Raw genomic sequence first — 18,524 nt, 5'->3', positions numbered from 1 at the left:
GCGTGCATGAAAAGCACCTCACAAGTGTGAGAATGGGAGGGAGAAAACAGATTTGGGCAGACATAGAGGCAGGGAGACCAGTAGAGCTGAACAGCAGGAGATGAAGAACTGTAACCCTCCATATTTATGAGCCAGAGCGTGAGCAGACCTGGAGAACCCAAAGGAACACAAAATCTATTGACTTCAATTAAACTCGTTCTTCCTCCTCGCTACACCTCTCACCTGAGCACAAGTACCAAGAGAATGAAAAAGAGGAGTAGAAGCTGAAAGCCAATGAACAAAGAACTAGCTTGCTTGCTTGCTTCCATTCATTTCCTTCCCTTCCCTTCTCCCTCCCTCCTTCCTTCCAGGTTTCGATTTCCCAACAGAGGGAGAGGGAGGGGAGGTGGGGAGCACTTTGGATGGGATGAGCTTCTGGGGGTGCCACCACCCCTGCCTTTCTGTCATCAGGGGAGCAGGAGGGGAAATGGCAGGACTCCGTTTCCCACAGGGGACTAGGGATGCTTCTTGGGAAGCCCCTACGCCAGACGTGGGGCAACCCCACTCTCCCTCCTTTGCTTCTCATGATCCACTGTGGCCGATGATCCAGGCTGGAGGCCATTCTACAGCCACCTGGACGACCAGCCATCGCAGGGAAAGACAACCTGTGTCTCCTGGGCTCCACCTCCCAGAATCTCACCAGCCCCAGAGCCCTTTCCTCTCCTTCGGCTATTCATAAGTCACTTACTTGGTCAACTGGCAAAGGCCCTCAGGGTGGGTCCAGGGATCCCCGAGTAAGGCCCAGAAGTCTGCCGTCTTGATCTCCTCCTGGGATGCAATTGGTGTCCCCTTCACGACCAGAGCCTTCAGGGTGTCCACAGAGAGGCTGCAGAAGGAAAGGACCCAGAGAGGGCCTCAGAATCGCCTCCTCCTCCTCCTCCTCATCCGAAGAAGCAGCGGGGAAATTCCAGGAGCAGGGCTGGCAAAGACCTCCACGTGGCCGGGAGAGGATGCCGCCTTCGGCCCAGAAGGGGACCCGGGCAGAGGTTCGTGGGATGGGGCCATTCCTTGCTGCATGTAAGACGTGGGCACGCTTCCCCCATGCAGAAAGACTGCCTCCGCCCCCCCCAAAAACCCACCCCTCAGGCTTGCAGGTTTCCCAAGCCTGCCCAAGGGAGGGGACGTTACCTGCAAGGGTTACCGGGCGTCAGGTGCCGCTCCCTCAGGAACAGCCTGCGGCGACCCTCACACGGGGGCATCTTCTGCCCCAGAGTTTGGCTGACCTGCCACAGGAGGGTGAACAGGAGCTGGGGGAACACCTTCTGGAGATCCACCTCAGAGGGCAGTCCTGAGAGGACCTCAAAGATCGCACAGGTGGCCTGAAGAGGGGAGGAAGAGGAAAGGAACGGGGGGTGGGGGGGGAGAAGAGAGACCAGGTGTTACTGGGGGTCTCAGATCCTCCCCTCCTCCCCAAGGCAAGGGTTCTGGCCTCCTTGGAGCCACCCATTTCAGCGGCTCTCAGAGCAGAACAGCCGAGACAGTTTTCCCAACGTGGTCTCAAAGGATGGGCCATCCCGTGTCCCTTGGAGCATACTTTGAGAGGTTCTTCCTCCGCATAGTCCCCGCTTTCATCAATGCTAGAGCTGGTTGTTGATCCGAGGATGGAGGGCTGGTTCACACACGACATCAGCTTGGCCAGGACTCGCACAGCCAGGGATGGGTCTCGATTGAAAGACCTCCACAGCTTGCCAGTCTCGCTATAAGGAGAGAAGGTGGGAGTTGCAGAGATGGCCTGAGCCTGGACTTGGCCTTCAGAACCAGCAGCTTGGGCGCAAGAAGCCCCTGGTGGGTCTGCACCGCCCGGCAGTGAGAAACCAATTTCTCACAGGGCGAGGAGAAACCTTGTGTGGGGTCTCCCACCAGGACTGCATCCGTCCTTTCGATCTCAGCGCCCCAGTTAAGGGACCGGGGCCTGACCGAGAAGAAAGAAGCCTCTTCCCCCAAGGACGGAAAGCTGTATTTTCCCTCCAGCACCCACCTGTCCAAGGGGAGGCTTCGGCGGAGGAGGTGGCCCAAGACTGTGTCCAGGTGGGAGCGGGCCATGATGCAGACCGCCTCCAGAGGGACCTCCTCCATGCCTCCCTGAGTGATGATCGGCAGGTGGCTGCAGAAAGTATCGAGGAGCTCGGGCACCTGGAAGGAGCAAGACGGGGATCCCTGGCTCAGATTTGCTCTTGTAAAGCTAATCCTCCGGATTATTTCATCATAAAAGCAATGCTTCAGTGAAGAATGGTTTTATTTCTTTATTATTCTATTTAGCAATCAGAAGGACAAAATTACTCTTCCCCCCCCTGAAAGGACACCGTTCTTGTTTGAGCAACTCTTGGCTGAAGTGACTTGGAACAGAAGCCCATCTATTGGGGCCTCCAGTGAGCTCACGACCACAGCGGCGCCCCCTTGCCGCTGCCCCCCCCGGGTTGAGGTGACAGCCCACGTGGTTTATAGAGCTGGGCCCACGTCTGGACGTGGCCAGAAAGGTCGTCCCAAGACCCCTTTGTCCAGATGAAGGGCCCAGCCTAGAGAAAACAACGGGGATGAATAGGAGACGAAAAGGGCCTTTTTTGGACTACAGCACCCAGAATCCCCCACCCGAGGTGGCCATGGCTCTGCTGGCTGAGAAATTCTGGATTCTGCAGAATGGCAGAAGTTTACAAAAAGAACTTCAGCATCCTTTGGGCAAAGCTGAAATGATGCAGGTGGAGATCTCTTTCTGACTTCTGCATCTCCTGCCTGGAGAAAAGGAGGGTTCCTGGCAAATGGCTACCTTGCTCTTCATGGCCTCCCCATGGTTTTGGAGGTTGGCGAGCAACCAGTAACCAGCAGCCCTGGCATAGCTGGGAATCCCTGACACGAGGTCTTCCAGGATGGCTTCGGTGAAGTCCAACAGCTGATCCTTCGCGAGATGGATGCTGACCACCTGCCAAAAAAAGAAAGGACAGGCTTTTTTTCTGTAGCTCAGACCTTCTCCTTCCCCAGTGAGATTTCCTGCCAGACCAAGGATGGGCAGCTCTATGCTTTTCCAAAGAGTCCTGCCCAAGGATTTTGCCCAGGGATTGCAGGAATTCTCTGCATCTTGCTCTTTCTTCCAAAACAAGGCGGCCTTGGCACTTCCCCGTGGACTCCAGCAGGTTCCCCTAGAGAACCGGAAAGGCCCCAATGTGGGCTTGGAGTTGGACAAGGACTGGAGCCTCTCCGCGAGGACACAGGACGGCTCAGGCCACCCGGATTTCATACCCAGGGACCTCATCTCAGAGATGAAGGCACTGCCAATGAGCCTGGCCATTGACTCGGCTCGCTGAGAAAACAGGACTCCAACCGATTCGGGAGGTGGATGTGACCCAGGCGCTCGGGAGATTCCCACCCGATCAAGGGAATCACCTTAGCCAGTCTGGCCCAAGCCCCAGACAGATCGGTGGGGACTTCTGCCTGGAGATCACAGAGGGCAGACGTCACCTCTTTTTCCTCCGCCTCCGTGATTCTCGATCCGCCTGGAAAGAAAAGAGGGTGAATCATGTTATAAAGCCTGTGCTCTCGTTTAAGTAAAGAAATGGATTGCTTTAGAAACTGACATAAGATAGAAACCAGAAGGACATGATTTAAATCTAGGATGGCACGACCTTCCTAGGGTATCAAAAAGCAAAAGACGATAAACCATTGAAGAACCATCTGATAAGGAAAGCTTTAAACTGGGTATGGACCAAGATCCGGGAAGAAAAGGACCAGAAAGTTCCTGAATGGGTCTCACCCACAGAAGCATTCACACAACCCACATTAATGGGGAAAAAGAAACTCTATTGAGATTTAGAGGTTTGTTAAAAGCGGCCTTAAGTGTGAGAGTAAGGGAAGAACTAGAAGAACAAGGCACAATACTTGATTGGTGGGCAAAAACACAAAGAGACTCAAGATGTACAAGCGATAAAGCAGTCGTTTTTTGTAAGGAAAACCGCATAAGTTACTTCTTCTGAATGTAAGGGAAAAACGGATTAAAATGTGGTATCGTTATCTACCAGAATTCAAAACGCAAGATGAAATAGTTAAACAATGTATGACAAATCGGGCCCAAAATGTGGGCCACAATATTAACTGAAAGTCAGGGTCACAAATCTGGGAAAGGAATGTTGACTAAAGAAAGGAACAAACAGAGAAGTAGACCAGGAAAAAAAAAATCGCTGACTTGCTAGTTCGGGTTGGTTCGGGGTCGTCTAAACTGGAGGACTCAAAGTTTTCGGAATCAACTGATTTTGCCCGATTTAACCAACTTCCTACTCCATGTCACCCCACCCCAGCCTGCCCCTTCCCTTCCCACTGTCCGCCACTGCTTCCCTGCCTTGTCCGGCCACCTCTCTCTTTCCTTTGGTGTTGGACTCCTAAAGTCATGAATTGGTGACACATAAAACGTCACTGGAAAGAACCAAAAAGGGCTCAAAGTGGAATTCACACCCACAGGGTCCCTCATTGTTAAAACTAACATGGGTCAACCTGGGATTCTTGGTGTCCTCTAATGGCTAAACTAATTTGTTTGAAGGTCATCCTCGTCATTTTCTAAGCCCTGATTTGCAGGCTTGGGGATGAAGCCACCTCGAAGGGGCAGCGTTTTTCACCCTTGGGATCTGACGCCTTGAAGGAGCACCTTCTGCCTCCCCTGAGGATAATCCCCTTGTCCGTTTGTAAGTGGGGTCCATCTCAGCTGGAAAGAGGTTTCCCAGGGTCCTACATCCATCCAGGTTCACCTCCAGACAGAGTCACTCCAAGAACGCTAGCGGTCACAGAGTGAAGGCACCCATTGATTGGCCTTGAAGCCCTTGATCCCATCTCCCTCCACACACGCATTCTCACCTTGAATATGAATCAGGCAGCCTATGCACTTGGCTGCCCATTGCCGGCATGCGATGGAGTTCTCCAGGATGTAAGGGGCTAGGAAGGATACCGCAAAACCGTAACCTTTGAAATTCTCTCCGTCCTACCAAGAAGAGAATAAAACCGATTGAAATGGCCTTGGAAGGCCTGAGGATTTGCAGAACCAACCTCTCCTCCAAGATGTGCAGCAGAAGGGATTCTCGGAGGCCTGAAACAGACCTTACAGAGAGCCTAGTCATTGACGCGAATCGCATGTTCATCTTGCCAAGAGGCGAAGGAGGTGGCCTTCCTGTGTTTGTGAAAGCCAACTTCCAAGGGAACCCTCCTTGCCTTTGGAAGGCCAGTCCCCAAACTGAGCAAGCTCGTCTGCATCGTCCCAGAGGGGAGAGGAGCTCTGGATCAGGCCTGCCCTCAGCCCTTGGGGCCGCCTTCTTGTCCAGGCTTGGGACACATCAGGCTGGCATAGGTGGGAAGAGAAACGGGGAGGAAAGCCACAGCCAGCCCGGGTCCAAGGTGAGCCCACCTGGCTCTACAGCCCCTGCTGTGGGAGGTGCTACCGGGAGGGGAGTGAGTGTCAATCGAGGAGAAGACAGTCCTAGTGGAGACCCAGGGCGGTCGCCAGACTCTCGTCTCCTCTGAGACGTCTGTTCTGCAAAGTCACTTCTGCTCTTTGGTGCTGATTGAGAAGGAAACCATTCATTGCTCGTTTCTTGGACACCATCAATGATTTCCATCACTCTGAAAATGCACACCCACCCCATCCCAAGACCAAAGGCATGAAGCCTGATGGGCATCGGATGGAAGGGAACCAGATGGACGTGCATATCACCACATCAGCAGAGCAGAAATGGCCTCTACCCTTCGAAAGAAAGGCATTCCCTTCCATAGACACACTCAAGCTGAGTTCTCTCATGCTTGTCCCATCTGATCCGATGGCCGAGCCCACACAGGAGAAGATGAAATCCTTACTCTAGAGAAGCCCCCGGGCTGGGAAAGGCTGGTCTAAAGTCATGGAGCCCAAGTCCAAAGACACCAAGGAGAGGGAGAGTTTTGCCTCTTTCCGGGGAGCCTTCCTGAATATCGGGACTCTTCCCACAGGGTCTTCTGGTCGGCCAGCAAGAGGAGGAGGAGGAGGCGGGAGGAAGAGGAGGAGGACTCACCGGAAGACGAAAGCTGGCCTGGAAGGGAGCCAGAACCTGGAAGCTGGCCTGCAGGGCCCTCTCTCGGCTCCCCTCACACTCCAGGAACCAGGGCTCGATCGGCTGGAGGCCAAGCAAGAACACAGACCCGTTTATGAGACCTCTCTGAGGGGCAAACCTTTTCCATTTTACAAACCTATTCTGCTTTTCTTTGAGATATCCCTCAGCCGGATGGGAGCCACGTAGCCCATCTGGCTGCCAAACACAGCTGGTCATTCATGGCCCGGTGGGTGAAATGTGGAAACGGTGAGAGAGAGGGAAGCCCCCCCCCCGATCTACATGTTGTGGATCATCCCTCCTTCGAGCACTCCCGGAGAGCTCAGGGGTTCAGGGCTCTGGCTGTGGAAGTCAGAGGTGGGGAGTTCGATTCCCCACTCGGCCTCCTCGAGGAGGGCCCAGACTTAGGCCTCCCTTCCGGCTCGGCCGTTCTAAGAGGCAACCTCACTTCGCTCTTGAGGAAAGCTTTCGTGTCTGAGAGATCAGTCTGGGCGATGCAGACTGGCTGGGACAGGTGGAGAGGAGGGCCACGAGGGTGATCCGGGGACCGAAAACCAAGCCCTGTGAGGAAAGATGGAAGAAACTGGGCATGGTTAACCTCGAGGAAAGAAGGCCGAGAGGTGGTCACACCCAGGAGGGGCAGGAGGGGTTCTCAGTCATGCCAAAGCGCAACAGCACGTAAGGGGATGATGGACTCAAGGGACAGGAAACCAGATTCCTGTCGAACGATGGAACCAAGGAGCCGGCCGAGCGCTCCGACACTGGAGGCCCTCCAGAGAAAGTTGGACAACTGCGTGTCAGATCTAGTTTGATCCTATATAAATGCTGAAATGATCTGATGGGGACCATTCGGACAATATGCTAATTACAGATTATCCTCAATGTATAGTTTGACCATGAAATTGGCAAAGTTTCTGCAATACTGAATGTAAATGCCACTCCAGGGGATTTCCTTTTGGGTTTATGCTTACCTGGAACATGACATCAATCCTCTCTGAGGTTGGCTCTTCTGTAACGAGGACCTCGAAGAGTTTCCCCATGGCCTCAATGGATCTGGTGTACATGAGCTGAAAGGACAACCCAGGGAGTGAGGCCCGAGAGCTACACCGTTCCCCTGACGCCATGGGCTCCTCATAAACCAGGGGGTGGGCAAAGCAAGGCCCAGCAAAGAGTGGAAACAAACAGACATTGACCGCACAATGACATTAGGATGTTTAAGAGGCCCATGCGGTTAAAAAAAAAAAAAAAGTAAAGCGACGTTTCAGCCTTCTATCCTCTTCTATATTGCATCCTCCTATGCAATAGGATGTTTCGGGAAAGCTCCCATCAGAGGTTAAAAAGGAAGACCTAGAAGAAAACCTGCCTGACATACCTCGATGTTGGACGCATCCTGTTCATCATATGCTATCCTTTTAAGACGCTCCAGGGGAGGGAGGAGAAAGAGACTCTTGATGACTCCGTCCAGCATTTCCCGGAGAGCTTCCACTGGCAGGCGCGGCTTGAGGTGGCTAGCAGAAGGAAGGTAGATTGAGAATCCAGAGAGAGGTTTACAAAGGTCCCAGGCAGAAAGGCAGCCCAAATCTCAGGCTGGCTCTTTCTCACTCTGATCTACATGTGAGAGCATCGTGACAAGAAATCAGACTGCCTCTGCCTCCGTATAATCATTGGCGAGTGGGCAGGGCAAGGACAGCAGCTTTGGAGGACTGTGTCTCTGGAAGGAAACCCTGTGGCCTTGACGTCAGCTGGCAGCCTCACTTCCCTGCCCGTCTCGTGCCCGTCAACCAAACGCACTGACAGGGGAGCCCCCCTGTCACATAGAAGAGCCGCCCCCGCCCCACACCAGTTGCTCCCTGAGGGAGGCCTCCCTAGCCCAGCTGGCCTCTCCGTTGCCTATCGATAACTTACCTCAGGGAGACTAAGGCCGAGATGGTTGCTGGGAGAAGGGAGCTTCTCAGGTTTTCGAGGCGCTCCGTCCCAAGAAAGGCCTGAAGACCCCCGTGGTGGTGGTGGTGGTGGTGGTGGTGGTGGTGGTGGAAGGAGGAAAGAAGAAGGAGAAACAAGAAGGAGGGGGAGGAGAGATCAGGGTTTCATCCACTCAACAGAGGATACGACCAAAATGCTTTCTAAAATCGCCCAGAAGGGGGTTGAAGGTGCTTTCCTGAGGGGGAGTCCCGTCTTTTCCACGGACAGCCATTCCCCGAGGTGTTGGGGCAACAACCGTTCTGAGCAGAGCTGCCGGCTGGACGCTTTGCTCCCAAGGAGACCCCTCCCCAAAGAGCGGGTGGGGCTCTCGTGGTGGAAGCCCTCCAAGAAGGGTCTCCCTGGCGGAGCTTCCAAAAGTCTCCTTTGTGCCACGAGGAAGACCCCCCCCGGGTCTGAAGAGACACCCCCTCCCTCTTCTGGGCTTTCTGGGAACCCCACCGGACGCTTCGGGTGTCCCACCCACCCCCCCACGTTGCTTACCAACAAAGCCTCCAAGAGCTCTTTTTTGCAGCCCAGCTGGAAGTTCCCGTCCTGGGCTTCAGAGATGGCTTTGCAGATGTTGGCGACGCTCTCGCAGAAGAGCAGCTTCAGGTGGGTGTCCTGTCTTGCCTAAAAGAAAACCAATGGTCATCATCCTCCTCCTTTGGTACTGGTACCAAATGTATGTCTACAATCTGCTTGTTTAACTTCCCTCAGCAGGGAGATCATGAACTTGGGGGCAGCCCCTGAGAAGGCTTCCTCTTGCCTCCCCACCAGATTCGCCTCGAACGATGGTGAGTCTCTCTCAGAAAAGATCAAACCCGAGAGAAGGATGTGGTTCAAAGAGCCTTGCCCAAAGTCAGGTAGGATTTCGTTCAAAACTCTGCGAAACCACCAGCCACAGAAATTGCAGTGAGCAGACACGAATTCCACGGGGGTGGGAAGGAACCCCTTTTAAGGAATTCTGTCGGCCTATCAAGCTGATTTCTCTCGGGTCCCTCCACCTCAAGAAAGAAGCCTCCTCAAAGGGTTGATCGTGTGAGGATCCTTTCGCAGCCCTGCCGCCTTCCGAGAGCCAGCATGCTATAGCCAGTTGAGTTTGGAACGGGGCTCAGATCGCGGCCTGGCCCTGGGAACTCGCGAGCGGGAGTCAACCCTGGAGGCCTTCAAGAGCCAACTGGACAACCCTCGGTCGGATCTGCTTGGATTCGGATTCCTGCCTCGAGCAGAGGGTTGGACTCGATGGCCTCCCAACTCCAGGATTCCAGGATTCCAGGGTGAGCTTGGTGTGAACGTCTCCCACCCTCTGGAAGCGGAACGAGGGCTGCCACCCAGAAGCGACTGGACAGGGCAACAACAATAGCAAGCCCTCCCCCCCCCGGTTCATCTCTCTAGGATTCCTCAAGTGGGGGGAGGAGTTGATCATCATCATCATCATCATCATCATCATCATCATCATAGTAGGACAAGAGATTCCACTAGGGGAAATGCCAGATATGAATAGGGGCCCTAGCAGGGGCCCTCCATCCTGCTTCCACTTCAAGGGGAAAAATTCGGACACGGAGGTGCCCGATCACACCCTCAGATCTGCGACAGCTTACCTGGCTCTCAATTTTGACTCCCAGGACCTGAAAAATAAAATGGAGAAACTGACCTCTTTGCACAAGCCTAGAAAGGCAGCTGGGCTTTTTTAAATTTATTTTTGAAAATGTTAAGGACACAGGCCTTGGGCCAGGGGATAAACGGCTTTGCTATGCAAATGGCGCAGAATCATCAGAGGGGTTTCCCCCTCAATGGTCTGGATTTTTCTTGAATGGTTCCGAATGGAAAAAGCCCAAAACTGAATGCTTCTTGGCAGATGTCACCTCTTCCTTGCTAGGAAGGAGGGAAGTGAGATTTCGGGATTGAGACAGGCATTTAAGAGAGAGATCAATTCTCTCTCTCTCTCTCTCTCTCTCTCTCTCTCTCATTCGTTCTTTCTCTTTGTTTTGGCTCCCAGAAAGAGATTTCCTCAGAGCCAGATGCCTAGACAATCCAAGATGAGCACTGAAAGTGGCCACTCATGAAACAAAACCTACAAAATGCAGGGGATGAAGGTGAGGGAAGTCAGCTACTATGGCAACCAGACATCTTTTACCACTTGAGGAGCACCACTTCTGAATAGGAGCTAAGCGTCTCATCTGCTTCAGTTCTCAGTGAGGCAAGAAAAGGCTAATGGCAGCACCCTGAGACACACAAGCTGCAATGTGGCACCTGAATTTTAGGGCAGGTCACTTTGGCTGGTTTCTGGAGTACAGTGAACTCCCTCTCTTCCATTCCCACCCCTCCCCACAGCGACCTGCTCCCTCCGTGCCCCATTTCACCAGAATCCAACCCTCCGACCCCCTTCTACTTCTTACCTGGAAGCTCATCCTGTAAAGGTCAAGGACTTTCTTCAGGATCTCTGCCTCCCCGCTCTTCAACAGGAGCTCTTTGGGGGCCCGGATGGCAACCCGGCTGTAGGCCAGGATCAGGGTCTTAAGGAGGTGCCCTCGCCTGCCAGTCTTGTAATCCTAAGTAGGCAACAGAAAGGGGTGTTTTGGTAAGGTGGCAGCTGCTACCTTATCATCTGTTTGTCTGTCTGTCTCTCTCTGCCCGTTTCCCTCTTCTGTCCCTTCTTTGATCGCCATGGCAGCAGGATTGATTTGGTTTTATCAAATTACATATGTCCTGTGATCTGGGGGTGAGTGGGGGAAGGCGGACTGACTTTCCCCCATTAAAAATGCTTCAGGATTGTATGCTTAACTTCAGTTTTTGGGTGTTGGAAACAATCCAGCACTCCACCTGTCTCATCTGCAGAAGCCCAGGGGCTGAAATCCTGTTGAGCAGCTCCGCAGGCACAATGATTCTGTGCACAAATCGACCGCAGAAGATGCCGCTTGGTGACAGGCTTCTCTTGGCAATTTTGGGGTTCTGCACCCTGAAATTGCCATCAAGCAGCAGCAATGGGCTCATAATGAGCAGGGATTTGCCACCAATGAGGATGATGTCATCCCCAGGTGCAGGTGGAGCTGCCCAACAGGAATTCAGCCACGGAATGCACTGCTGAGTCGTATGTCAACACTTAGGTAAATCTCATCAGTTGAGCAAACCTCCTCATTCTGCAGCCAGCGATCCCATGGAATGTGAAGATGAATGGCTGGCATCAGAGGAGGCTCAGGCTCCAGTTTTAGATCCTGTTGAATCCAGGGTGGCTTATTTGAGAGTTGGCATTGACCTGCTGGCCCCGGCCGCTGGCTTACCTTATGGTGGGTGAGGAGGGCAGACAGCCCCATCTTGAGATCCATGCCAGCTCTGCAGTCGTCCAAGGTGGCCAGGGTCAGATCTAAATGGTCCAGCGCAGCAAAAGAAAGGATTTCGGCAACTTTCTGTAAGGGGGGTTGGGGGGAGAGGGGACCGAGAGAGAGAGAAAGATTGGAGAAGGGATGCTGATGTGAGAAATGACTGAAACTGGATTAGATCTCCCCGTGTGGAAGGGAGGGAAGACCACCCCTAGCACACCATCATGTTCCTGACTCTGTGGCATCCTAGCACAGCCAGGTGCTCTTCACTCCCTTGCAATGTTGTGGAGGGTTTCAACTTAAGAGAGGTAGAAAAACCTTCTTGGTTGAAGAGCAGGGCGTCCATCTATTAAGAAGCCGCCACCGTCCCCACCCCCAAAGGACAAAAGAGATGCCAGGTGGGTACAGAACTCTGAAGGCTGCCCTGACTCGCTAGAGACTCACCTCTTTCTCGGCTGCTTCCAAATAATTGGCGCTCTCAATCAAACGCTCCAGCCAGTGCAGGACGTACGTGCGGTCCGCGCAGCAGGCCAGTGACAAGCCCAGGACTTGATAGAGGACGCTCTGAAAGAGAAGGAGGGGTAGACCGGGGGGGGGAGGTTTCAGTCGAACAATCGGACACCTGTCTAGATCTTTGGGTCGGCGGTCCTTCACTGGAGGCCGTCCAGCAGAGGCTGTACAACTCCGGCCGAAATCCGGTTGCTTGGTGTGGAAAGTGGCCCTCGAGAAGGCCCACTGAAGCAACAGAATCCTGAGGGAGGCGTTGACCCATCCCACCCCCGCCCATTCAAGGGGCCTCCACCAGGGCGACTTCCTAGGCGAAGCAACAGGATTTCCGCCACTATGTTCTGCAGCAGCTGCTTTGGACGAATGTTGGCTGAGAGGGACTGAGGTCTCCCCCAGGTTGCAGCAGCTTTCCACGCTCGGGGGAGAAGCTGAGGGGCCACAGGACTGCAGTTTTTACGAGAAACGAGGGAACAAACCTTTTCAAGGGACCCGTCCGCATAGCTGCCCATCTGATCTTCCAGGGCTAAGATCAGGTTCTTGGTCCACCTGTCGTCCTCCATGGTCTTCAGGGACCTCCTCAGGAACTAAGGAGGAGAGCATGAATGAATCCAGACATTTGGTTCACGAGGGCCTCGACGTCTGCTCCTAAGACTCCACTCCTGCCCTTTCCCCTGCCCAAATGCTTTAAAAATGTCCTTGGAAAATCACTTCTTAAAGAAATGGAGACTATGACTTCCCACCGGAGCTGAGGGGAAAAGGGGCTAAGCACTCTCTTCACCTAGTCTAAAGCCAATGGGCTGCCAAACCGGAGAGCCAAAATGGACCAGCTTGGTCTCTGAGTCAAACACTGGGGGAGGACGGTTCTCCGCTGTGTCCTACGTCGTCTACACCTGTCTGTCCTTCTTCCCATTTGCTGCCCAGGGCATCTGACTTCACAGGCTCTTCCTTTTTGCCCCTCAGGCTAATGGACCAGAGTCCAGGAGACCCCCCCCCGCCCCCAGCCTGGTCTGTCAAAGAGATCCCTCTTCTCCCTCCAGCCAGTTCCTGGTCGAAGAAGAGCAGAACCTCACCTGCAGAAGCTTCTGCTGCCACTCAGGTTGGCTTCCTCTGGTGCCTTCTGGAAGGAAAAGAGGACATTGTTGTACCAACTCAATTGGGACGGGGGTGGGTGGGTGTGGGTGTGGTGTAGAGTTTGGGACCGTATTTTTCAAGAGTAGTACTTGAGCCATGACTTCTTGAAATGGAATCTGTTGGTCATCCCTCACTGTTTAAAGAGGAACGTCCTACTAACGTACTCTTAAAAATAGGCAAAAACCTCCCTCTTAGAGACCCCCAGGCAGGATTTTGAAAGGCATCTCTAAATATAATTGGCTACATGTGAAAAAAGGAGGCAAAAGTAATCTGTTTACCAATTGTGGTGCTATTTCACAAGAATAACATTTCCTTACTATCCCTCAAACTAGCCGAGGATGGTCAACATCATCACTTGGAACACATGACTTTCACACTCTAGGTGTGTCATGCACAAGGTGCAGACATTTTTCACAATCTTTCAAGTACCAAATGGTAGGAAAATCAGTCCTGTTTTTATTGTCTGTGCCCTGTTTTTGTGTGTACCCTATTGGTAAACATCGTGATCTTTACATATAGATTCAATATATATAGAGAGAGAGAATTACAATGTTCCGACATCACCAAAATGACTGAAGTTCTCTGACATATTAATAGAATCCATGTAAAAATACAAATAGAAAATGAATGTATGATACTAAAGTAACATAACTATTTCCTTACTGATTCCTTTATGAATTTGAAAACTGCTCAGAGACTTTAAGCCACCCATGCCTGCCAGAACCTATATAGAGGTCCGCCTGCTTCATCTACGTCCCTTTGGGGGGGGGCTGTCTAGGGAAGCACTTCAGAACTGGGGCAAAAGGTCTGAAAAGGCAAACCTACTTTTGGATTGCTAGGTGCTCCTGAATTCGTCCAGGAAAAAATCCAAAATCAGGTGAACGGATAAAACAAATGTCAGGAACTTTAGAAAAATAGAAGCAAGATCAAGGGGCCTTCTGGAAGACAGCGCTATTCCTCGGATAGCTTGCAAAGTGAAGCGCAGCACTTTTAAGATTTTGAGAGGGGCCGGGGGGGCGGGAAAGCATTTCACCATGAATCCTCCTGTCAGGCACCCATCGGGCGACCTACCTGCCTGGCAATACCCCCAAAGTGCTGGGATTTGCTGCGCCCACAGATGAACGATGGCCTCGTGGATGTCAGCTCGCAGGGCGTGCAGAAGCTGGAGGGCCCAGAAGCCTCTTTGGCTCCCGGAGGAGGACAATACCTGTAGGCAGGAGAGGAGACATGAGAAAGGAGGGCCCCCGAAGGAGAAGCCAGGACTCACCTGTCCATCTCTAACTGCCAGCGGCTCAGATTCAGGAGCAGTTCCTCTCCTGGAAATAGGCAGGCAATCGCCCTCCCGAGAGGAGGGGGGTCCCAGTGACCCGTTGGCGCCTTCTCTGCTCGGTCCATTTCCAATCCGGGGGGGGGGTCCTGCGCTGGGCAACATCCCGGCCTTGAAGAGGATGCTCAAAGCAAGGCTGCTCCCTGAAGCCTCGGAGGGCATCCTCTCGTCAGGCTCTGGTGGCAACGAGGCCACCCTTCGTGCCATCACCTGGTTAGTCTGATTTATGAGCTGAGGTACGGATGGTTTTGATTTCCTTGCTTTATATGAGATGCGTTGCTTTTAGATGATGTTCTATTTATTGTCCTTAATTATTTTTTTTAACATAAACCGCCCAGAGTAGTGCCTAGCATTACGCAGGCACTATCCTAACTGATGCTTTCCTTAGGATTCTGGGTCTCTCCGCTGGATTTGGACGGGAGAGCCCTTCCACTAGATGACACCATCCCACAGAAAACTGCCCCCCAAAAAAGCAAAGTGGGTGGTTTCCTCACTGAGAGACCAGAACAAGACCGGGACGTCTTCTCTAGTTCCCTCTCGTGGCCCCTTCGGTTGTTGCGTTTTCAGTTTTTTACACAAGCGGGGCAGCTGGTTGGCCCCAGCAGGGCTGAGGGCTGCATTTTGCCTCTCCCTGGGTTGTCATGAAGCCAGCTAACAATATTGCAGCTCAAGGAACTTTCCGATCCTTCAGGGAGTTCCTTTCTTCCTACATTTCTCGTTAGCCCTCCTTTTACTAATTTTCTGCAATGAAGAAGGCAACGACATCTCCTTTCAAAGGGGGGGAGGGGGAGCACTTTGCTACGGGATGGCCAGAAGGGTCTCCCACTCAGCTCCCCAGCCAGCGTACTGGGCCGAAGAAGTTTCTGCAATACCTCTCTTTTGGAATCCCTGCATCGAGAAGCCACCACACACTCTGGGAAATGGGAGGTCAAGGAACTGAGAGGACCTTTCACCTCCATACTCTCCTCCCACCCACCCCCCCAAGACAAAAACGTAGATGCTTTTTCTAAGCATTGCTCACCAGAAGCCGTCCGAAGACTTCTTGCGGACTTGGGAGCTTTACTAAAAGGAGAAGAACAGGGGTCGAGGGGGGGGGGGGAGGACGTTAGTGATGCAACCCCTGGAATCATGGAAAGGTTTCCCGCTGTTCCTCATCTCCTTCCCAGGTCTAGTCACTAGGATCCTTCCAGCAACGGACCGGGCTCCTTCGGAAAGCCACAAAAGGACATGGAGGTCTGGGGGGGGCGGAGGTGGGCCTGCTCCTTTCTGGAACGCCCCGGACTCCCCTTGGCCCGAGCTCTCACTGAGAAATAGGAGGATTCCCCTTCCCTCCGGGCTCAAGGAACGGCGAGCCTCCTTCAAGCCCAGAGGCCCTGCCTTGCATCTTATCACATTGATCTCTGGCCCCTCTGGGGGTGCTCTGGCCTGGGTTTTCCTGGGACATATGTCTGACATTGGCCCCTGGAAGGCTACCCACCCACCCGAGACCTCTTCAGCGAGGCATGACCTCTCCAAAGGAGAGAGGGATCCATTCCTTCCCATGGGAAGAGAGGTGAGTGCCAATCCCACCCAGCCATGCACAGTTCAAGCCCAGGGGACTGCCTTTGCTACCCAACCAACCCACTGACCAACTGACCTCCTCTGCAGGATCCCAGGAAGAGGAGGGATCCTTCCGGCCGAAGGACGGCCAACTCCTTAAGGCATCTGCAGAGCGGGGTCAGTGCTGGCGTGTATTCCGGAGGAAGCAAGAAGGATAAGAGCTTCGGCCACAGAGCCTGCCAAGAGGAGAGAGGGGACCGTCAGAGAATCAGAGCCCATCCTCGGTCTGGAGAAGCTCGGCATCACAGATTGGGGCCAGGCTGGCGTTCTCTTCCCCGAGTGTCGTAGGACTGTTGGGAAATAAAACGCCCCCCGGGCTAAAACGCCAGCTCTCTCCCCGCCTGACCTCACCCCGAGTAGGAAGAGGGGTGAAACTCCTCTGGTCTTCTGAAGAGCAAATGCACCCAAGCCACTCACTTTAAACATCCCGGTGGCCGAAGTGTTGACGTGCTCCAGGACCTCGATGGACAAGTCCTGGACATCGGCTTCCCTTGGCATCAGGCCTCTGGCACTGTCTCTGACCTGCCGTACACAGACACACAAGAACCACAGAAACAACCAGGTCAGGAAACCAGAACCGTCTCCCAAAAAGCGCCCCTTCACCCACGGGGAGTGACACAAGCACAAAGCTTGCGCACCTCGGAAGCGTTTGAGCCAGACGGTGGTGGCAGCACCTGGAGGAGGTGCCCCTGTGCCAAGGTGCAACCCAGCCAAGGCTGGAACGAAAAGGAGGGACTCGGACACACACACACACAGATGGGAGGGCCTCTTCCCCACCCAGCCGATTCCGAGAGGGGCTCGACTGCACACCCACCCCTGCACAACGTTTCCAACCAGTGCACTCTTGATGATGGAGGTATGATGGGACGCCTACTAGAGCCCAGAGCTTGGGAAACGTCTTTTGGAATGGCAGGAGGCAGGCGCTCACGAGACAGGCAGGCCCAGAGAGGCCTCCCGATGGGCTTGGAAGGGGTCCCCGAGTCGCCTCGTCCCTGCCAGAGGAAGGATCTCTCGGGGCTCTTTCGCGCTGACTTACCCCTTGACTGGTACGAACGGCGACCTGACGGAAGAGGTAGGTGACCATCTCCCATTCCAGACATCCCTCGACCTTCGGGGAGTTCAGGAGCTCCTTCAGGAAGAACAGGGTCGCTTCCCTCGCCTGGCAAAAAAAGGGAGGAAAGTCATCTCGTCGGTTGCCTCCCCGAGCCTGCCTCCCGTGCTGAAGAAACCCCATTTGAGGCGGGATCTGGAAGCCCCTAAAAGCGCCTTGGGAGGAGAGCTGCTGGTCCCGCCGGCCATTCCTTCTGCAAGACCAGAGCCTGCTTCCTGCCAGGGAATGTTTCTGAGGACTGGAATCTCCTTCTCTTGGCCTTTACTCTCTCTGTTGAGCAGATTCAGGTCGTGCAGATGTCTCCTGGCTGTGGCTCCTGTTTGGACTCCCTGGCAATTTCACTGGGGCCCCGGCAGGGATTCGTTATTGCCAGAGTTTGGACAATTATTATTATTATTATTTTTTGGTATGCTTTTCTTTTTCCTCCCTTCCTCCCTCCCTCCTCCTCCTCCTCCTCTTTCTTGTGGATTATAGAGCTAACATCACACAGCCAGAATGGTCTTTTTTACTATAGTCCAAAAAGAGTACATTTCTTTTTGGTTGGGCATGGAAACCACTTTCCATCCGGACTGCATGGTTTCCTCTGAATCCCCTCAATGTTTGGGCCTCACCCTTTGTCTGTGTCGGGTTGCAAGACTTTCCTTTTACTCCTGGCTTGGAAAGCCAGAAAGACCTTTCTGCCTTGCACCCACGTCTCTATGCCCTCGTCTTCATCTCAGCTCATGACGTTCTCCTTGTGGCGATGGGATCCACCCTTCCTCTCCATGACGTGAAAGAGGCTGGAGAGATCTCCAGATCACCAGAAGGGAGAGCAGCAAAGCTCTTGGGGAGTGGGATGATTTTCAGGCTGCTCTGGGATGGGGTGAAAACTGTTCCACATCCCTGTGTCAGCTGGAGGATTCTGGGCAGTGTAGCCTAGTGATGCCACTCTTATGATATCTTTCTAGCGCCCCCCCGGGCACGTGGAGAGCAACCAACGGGGGCTTCCGTTTTGGGTGGGAGGGATCGCCATCAGAGCCTTCTCTAACTTACCTTGCTGAACGTGGACTTTTCAAGAGTCCGGAAGACCTTCTTGAGGTTTGGGGGATGACAGTCCACGCAGCCCTCCAGGAACAGATAAAGTCCCTAAAAAGAAAACACGGGTGGTGGGGGGGGGAGAGAGAAGTCAGTGTCTGTTTGGTGGTGTGCCTTTTCTCAGCCATGCAAATTGAGCCCCCAGGGCTGAAGAGCAGCAGGACCGCTTCCTGGGCAGGACAGTGGTCAAGGCCCTGGAGAAGCCTGCGAGGGGGCCCTTCCTGTTCTCCCAGAGCTCAGAAAGGCTTTCAGGAGGGGGGGGTTGGACTACCATCTTTTGACTTTCCCACCCAGCAACAGTGGTGCTCTTTATGGTGCCCCGTGCGCAACCCTTGCGCTCAGGGCCTGTAAATGTCTTCCTAGGTCTGGAGCCGTTTCACTGCCCCCTCAACCCCCAAAAA

General features: G+C 53.5%; 1 protein-coding gene across 1 annotated transcript in view; it reads right to left on the bottom strand.

The window, feature by feature from the left end:
* LOC140702431 (maestro heat-like repeat-containing protein family member 2B) overlaps positions 1-18,524 on the bottom strand; it is a 29,660-nt gene that overhangs the window by 1,354 nt on the left and 9,782 nt on the right. Inside the window, exons 8-29 of the mRNA XM_078381054.1 lie at positions 18,082-18,174; positions 16,975-17,097; positions 16,356-16,460; positions 15,976-16,114; positions 15,361-15,401; positions 13,905-14,219; positions 12,952-13,128; positions 12,358-12,465; positions 11,819-11,938; positions 11,336-11,461; positions 10,454-10,606; positions 9,656-9,682; positions 8,556-8,684; positions 7,064-7,159; positions 6,057-6,158; positions 4,876-4,999; positions 3,418-3,527; positions 2,804-2,956; positions 2,018-2,172; positions 1,574-1,736; positions 1,168-1,358; positions 728-865 (exon numbers count right to left, since the gene is read on the bottom strand). Of these exons, the coding sequence (XP_078237180.1) occupies positions 728-865; positions 1,168-1,358; positions 1,574-1,736; positions 2,018-2,172; positions 2,804-2,956; positions 3,418-3,527; positions 4,876-4,999; positions 6,057-6,158; positions 7,064-7,159; positions 8,556-8,684; positions 9,656-9,682; positions 10,454-10,606; positions 11,336-11,461; positions 11,819-11,938; positions 12,358-12,465; positions 12,952-13,128; positions 13,905-14,219; positions 15,361-15,401; positions 15,976-16,114; positions 16,356-16,460; positions 16,975-17,097; positions 18,082-18,174 (2,888 nt within the window). The remainder of the gene's footprint in view (positions 1-727; positions 866-1,167; positions 1,359-1,573; positions 1,737-2,017; positions 2,173-2,803; positions 2,957-3,417; positions 3,528-4,875; positions 5,000-6,056; positions 6,159-7,063; positions 7,160-8,555; positions 8,685-9,655; positions 9,683-10,453; positions 10,607-11,335; positions 11,462-11,818; positions 11,939-12,357; positions 12,466-12,951; positions 13,129-13,904; positions 14,220-15,360; positions 15,402-15,975; positions 16,115-16,355; positions 16,461-16,974; positions 17,098-18,081; positions 18,175-18,524) is intronic.

Source organism: Pogona vitticeps, chromosome 12 (assembly GCF_051106095.1).
Source record: "Pogona vitticeps strain Pit_001003342236 chromosome 12, PviZW2.1, whole genome shotgun sequence".
Classification (NCBI taxonomy): Eukaryota; Metazoa; Chordata; class Lepidosauria; order Squamata; family Agamidae; genus Pogona; species Pogona vitticeps.
Note: the sequence above shows the minus strand (reverse complement) of the source record. Positions and strands in the feature narration are given on the sequence as shown.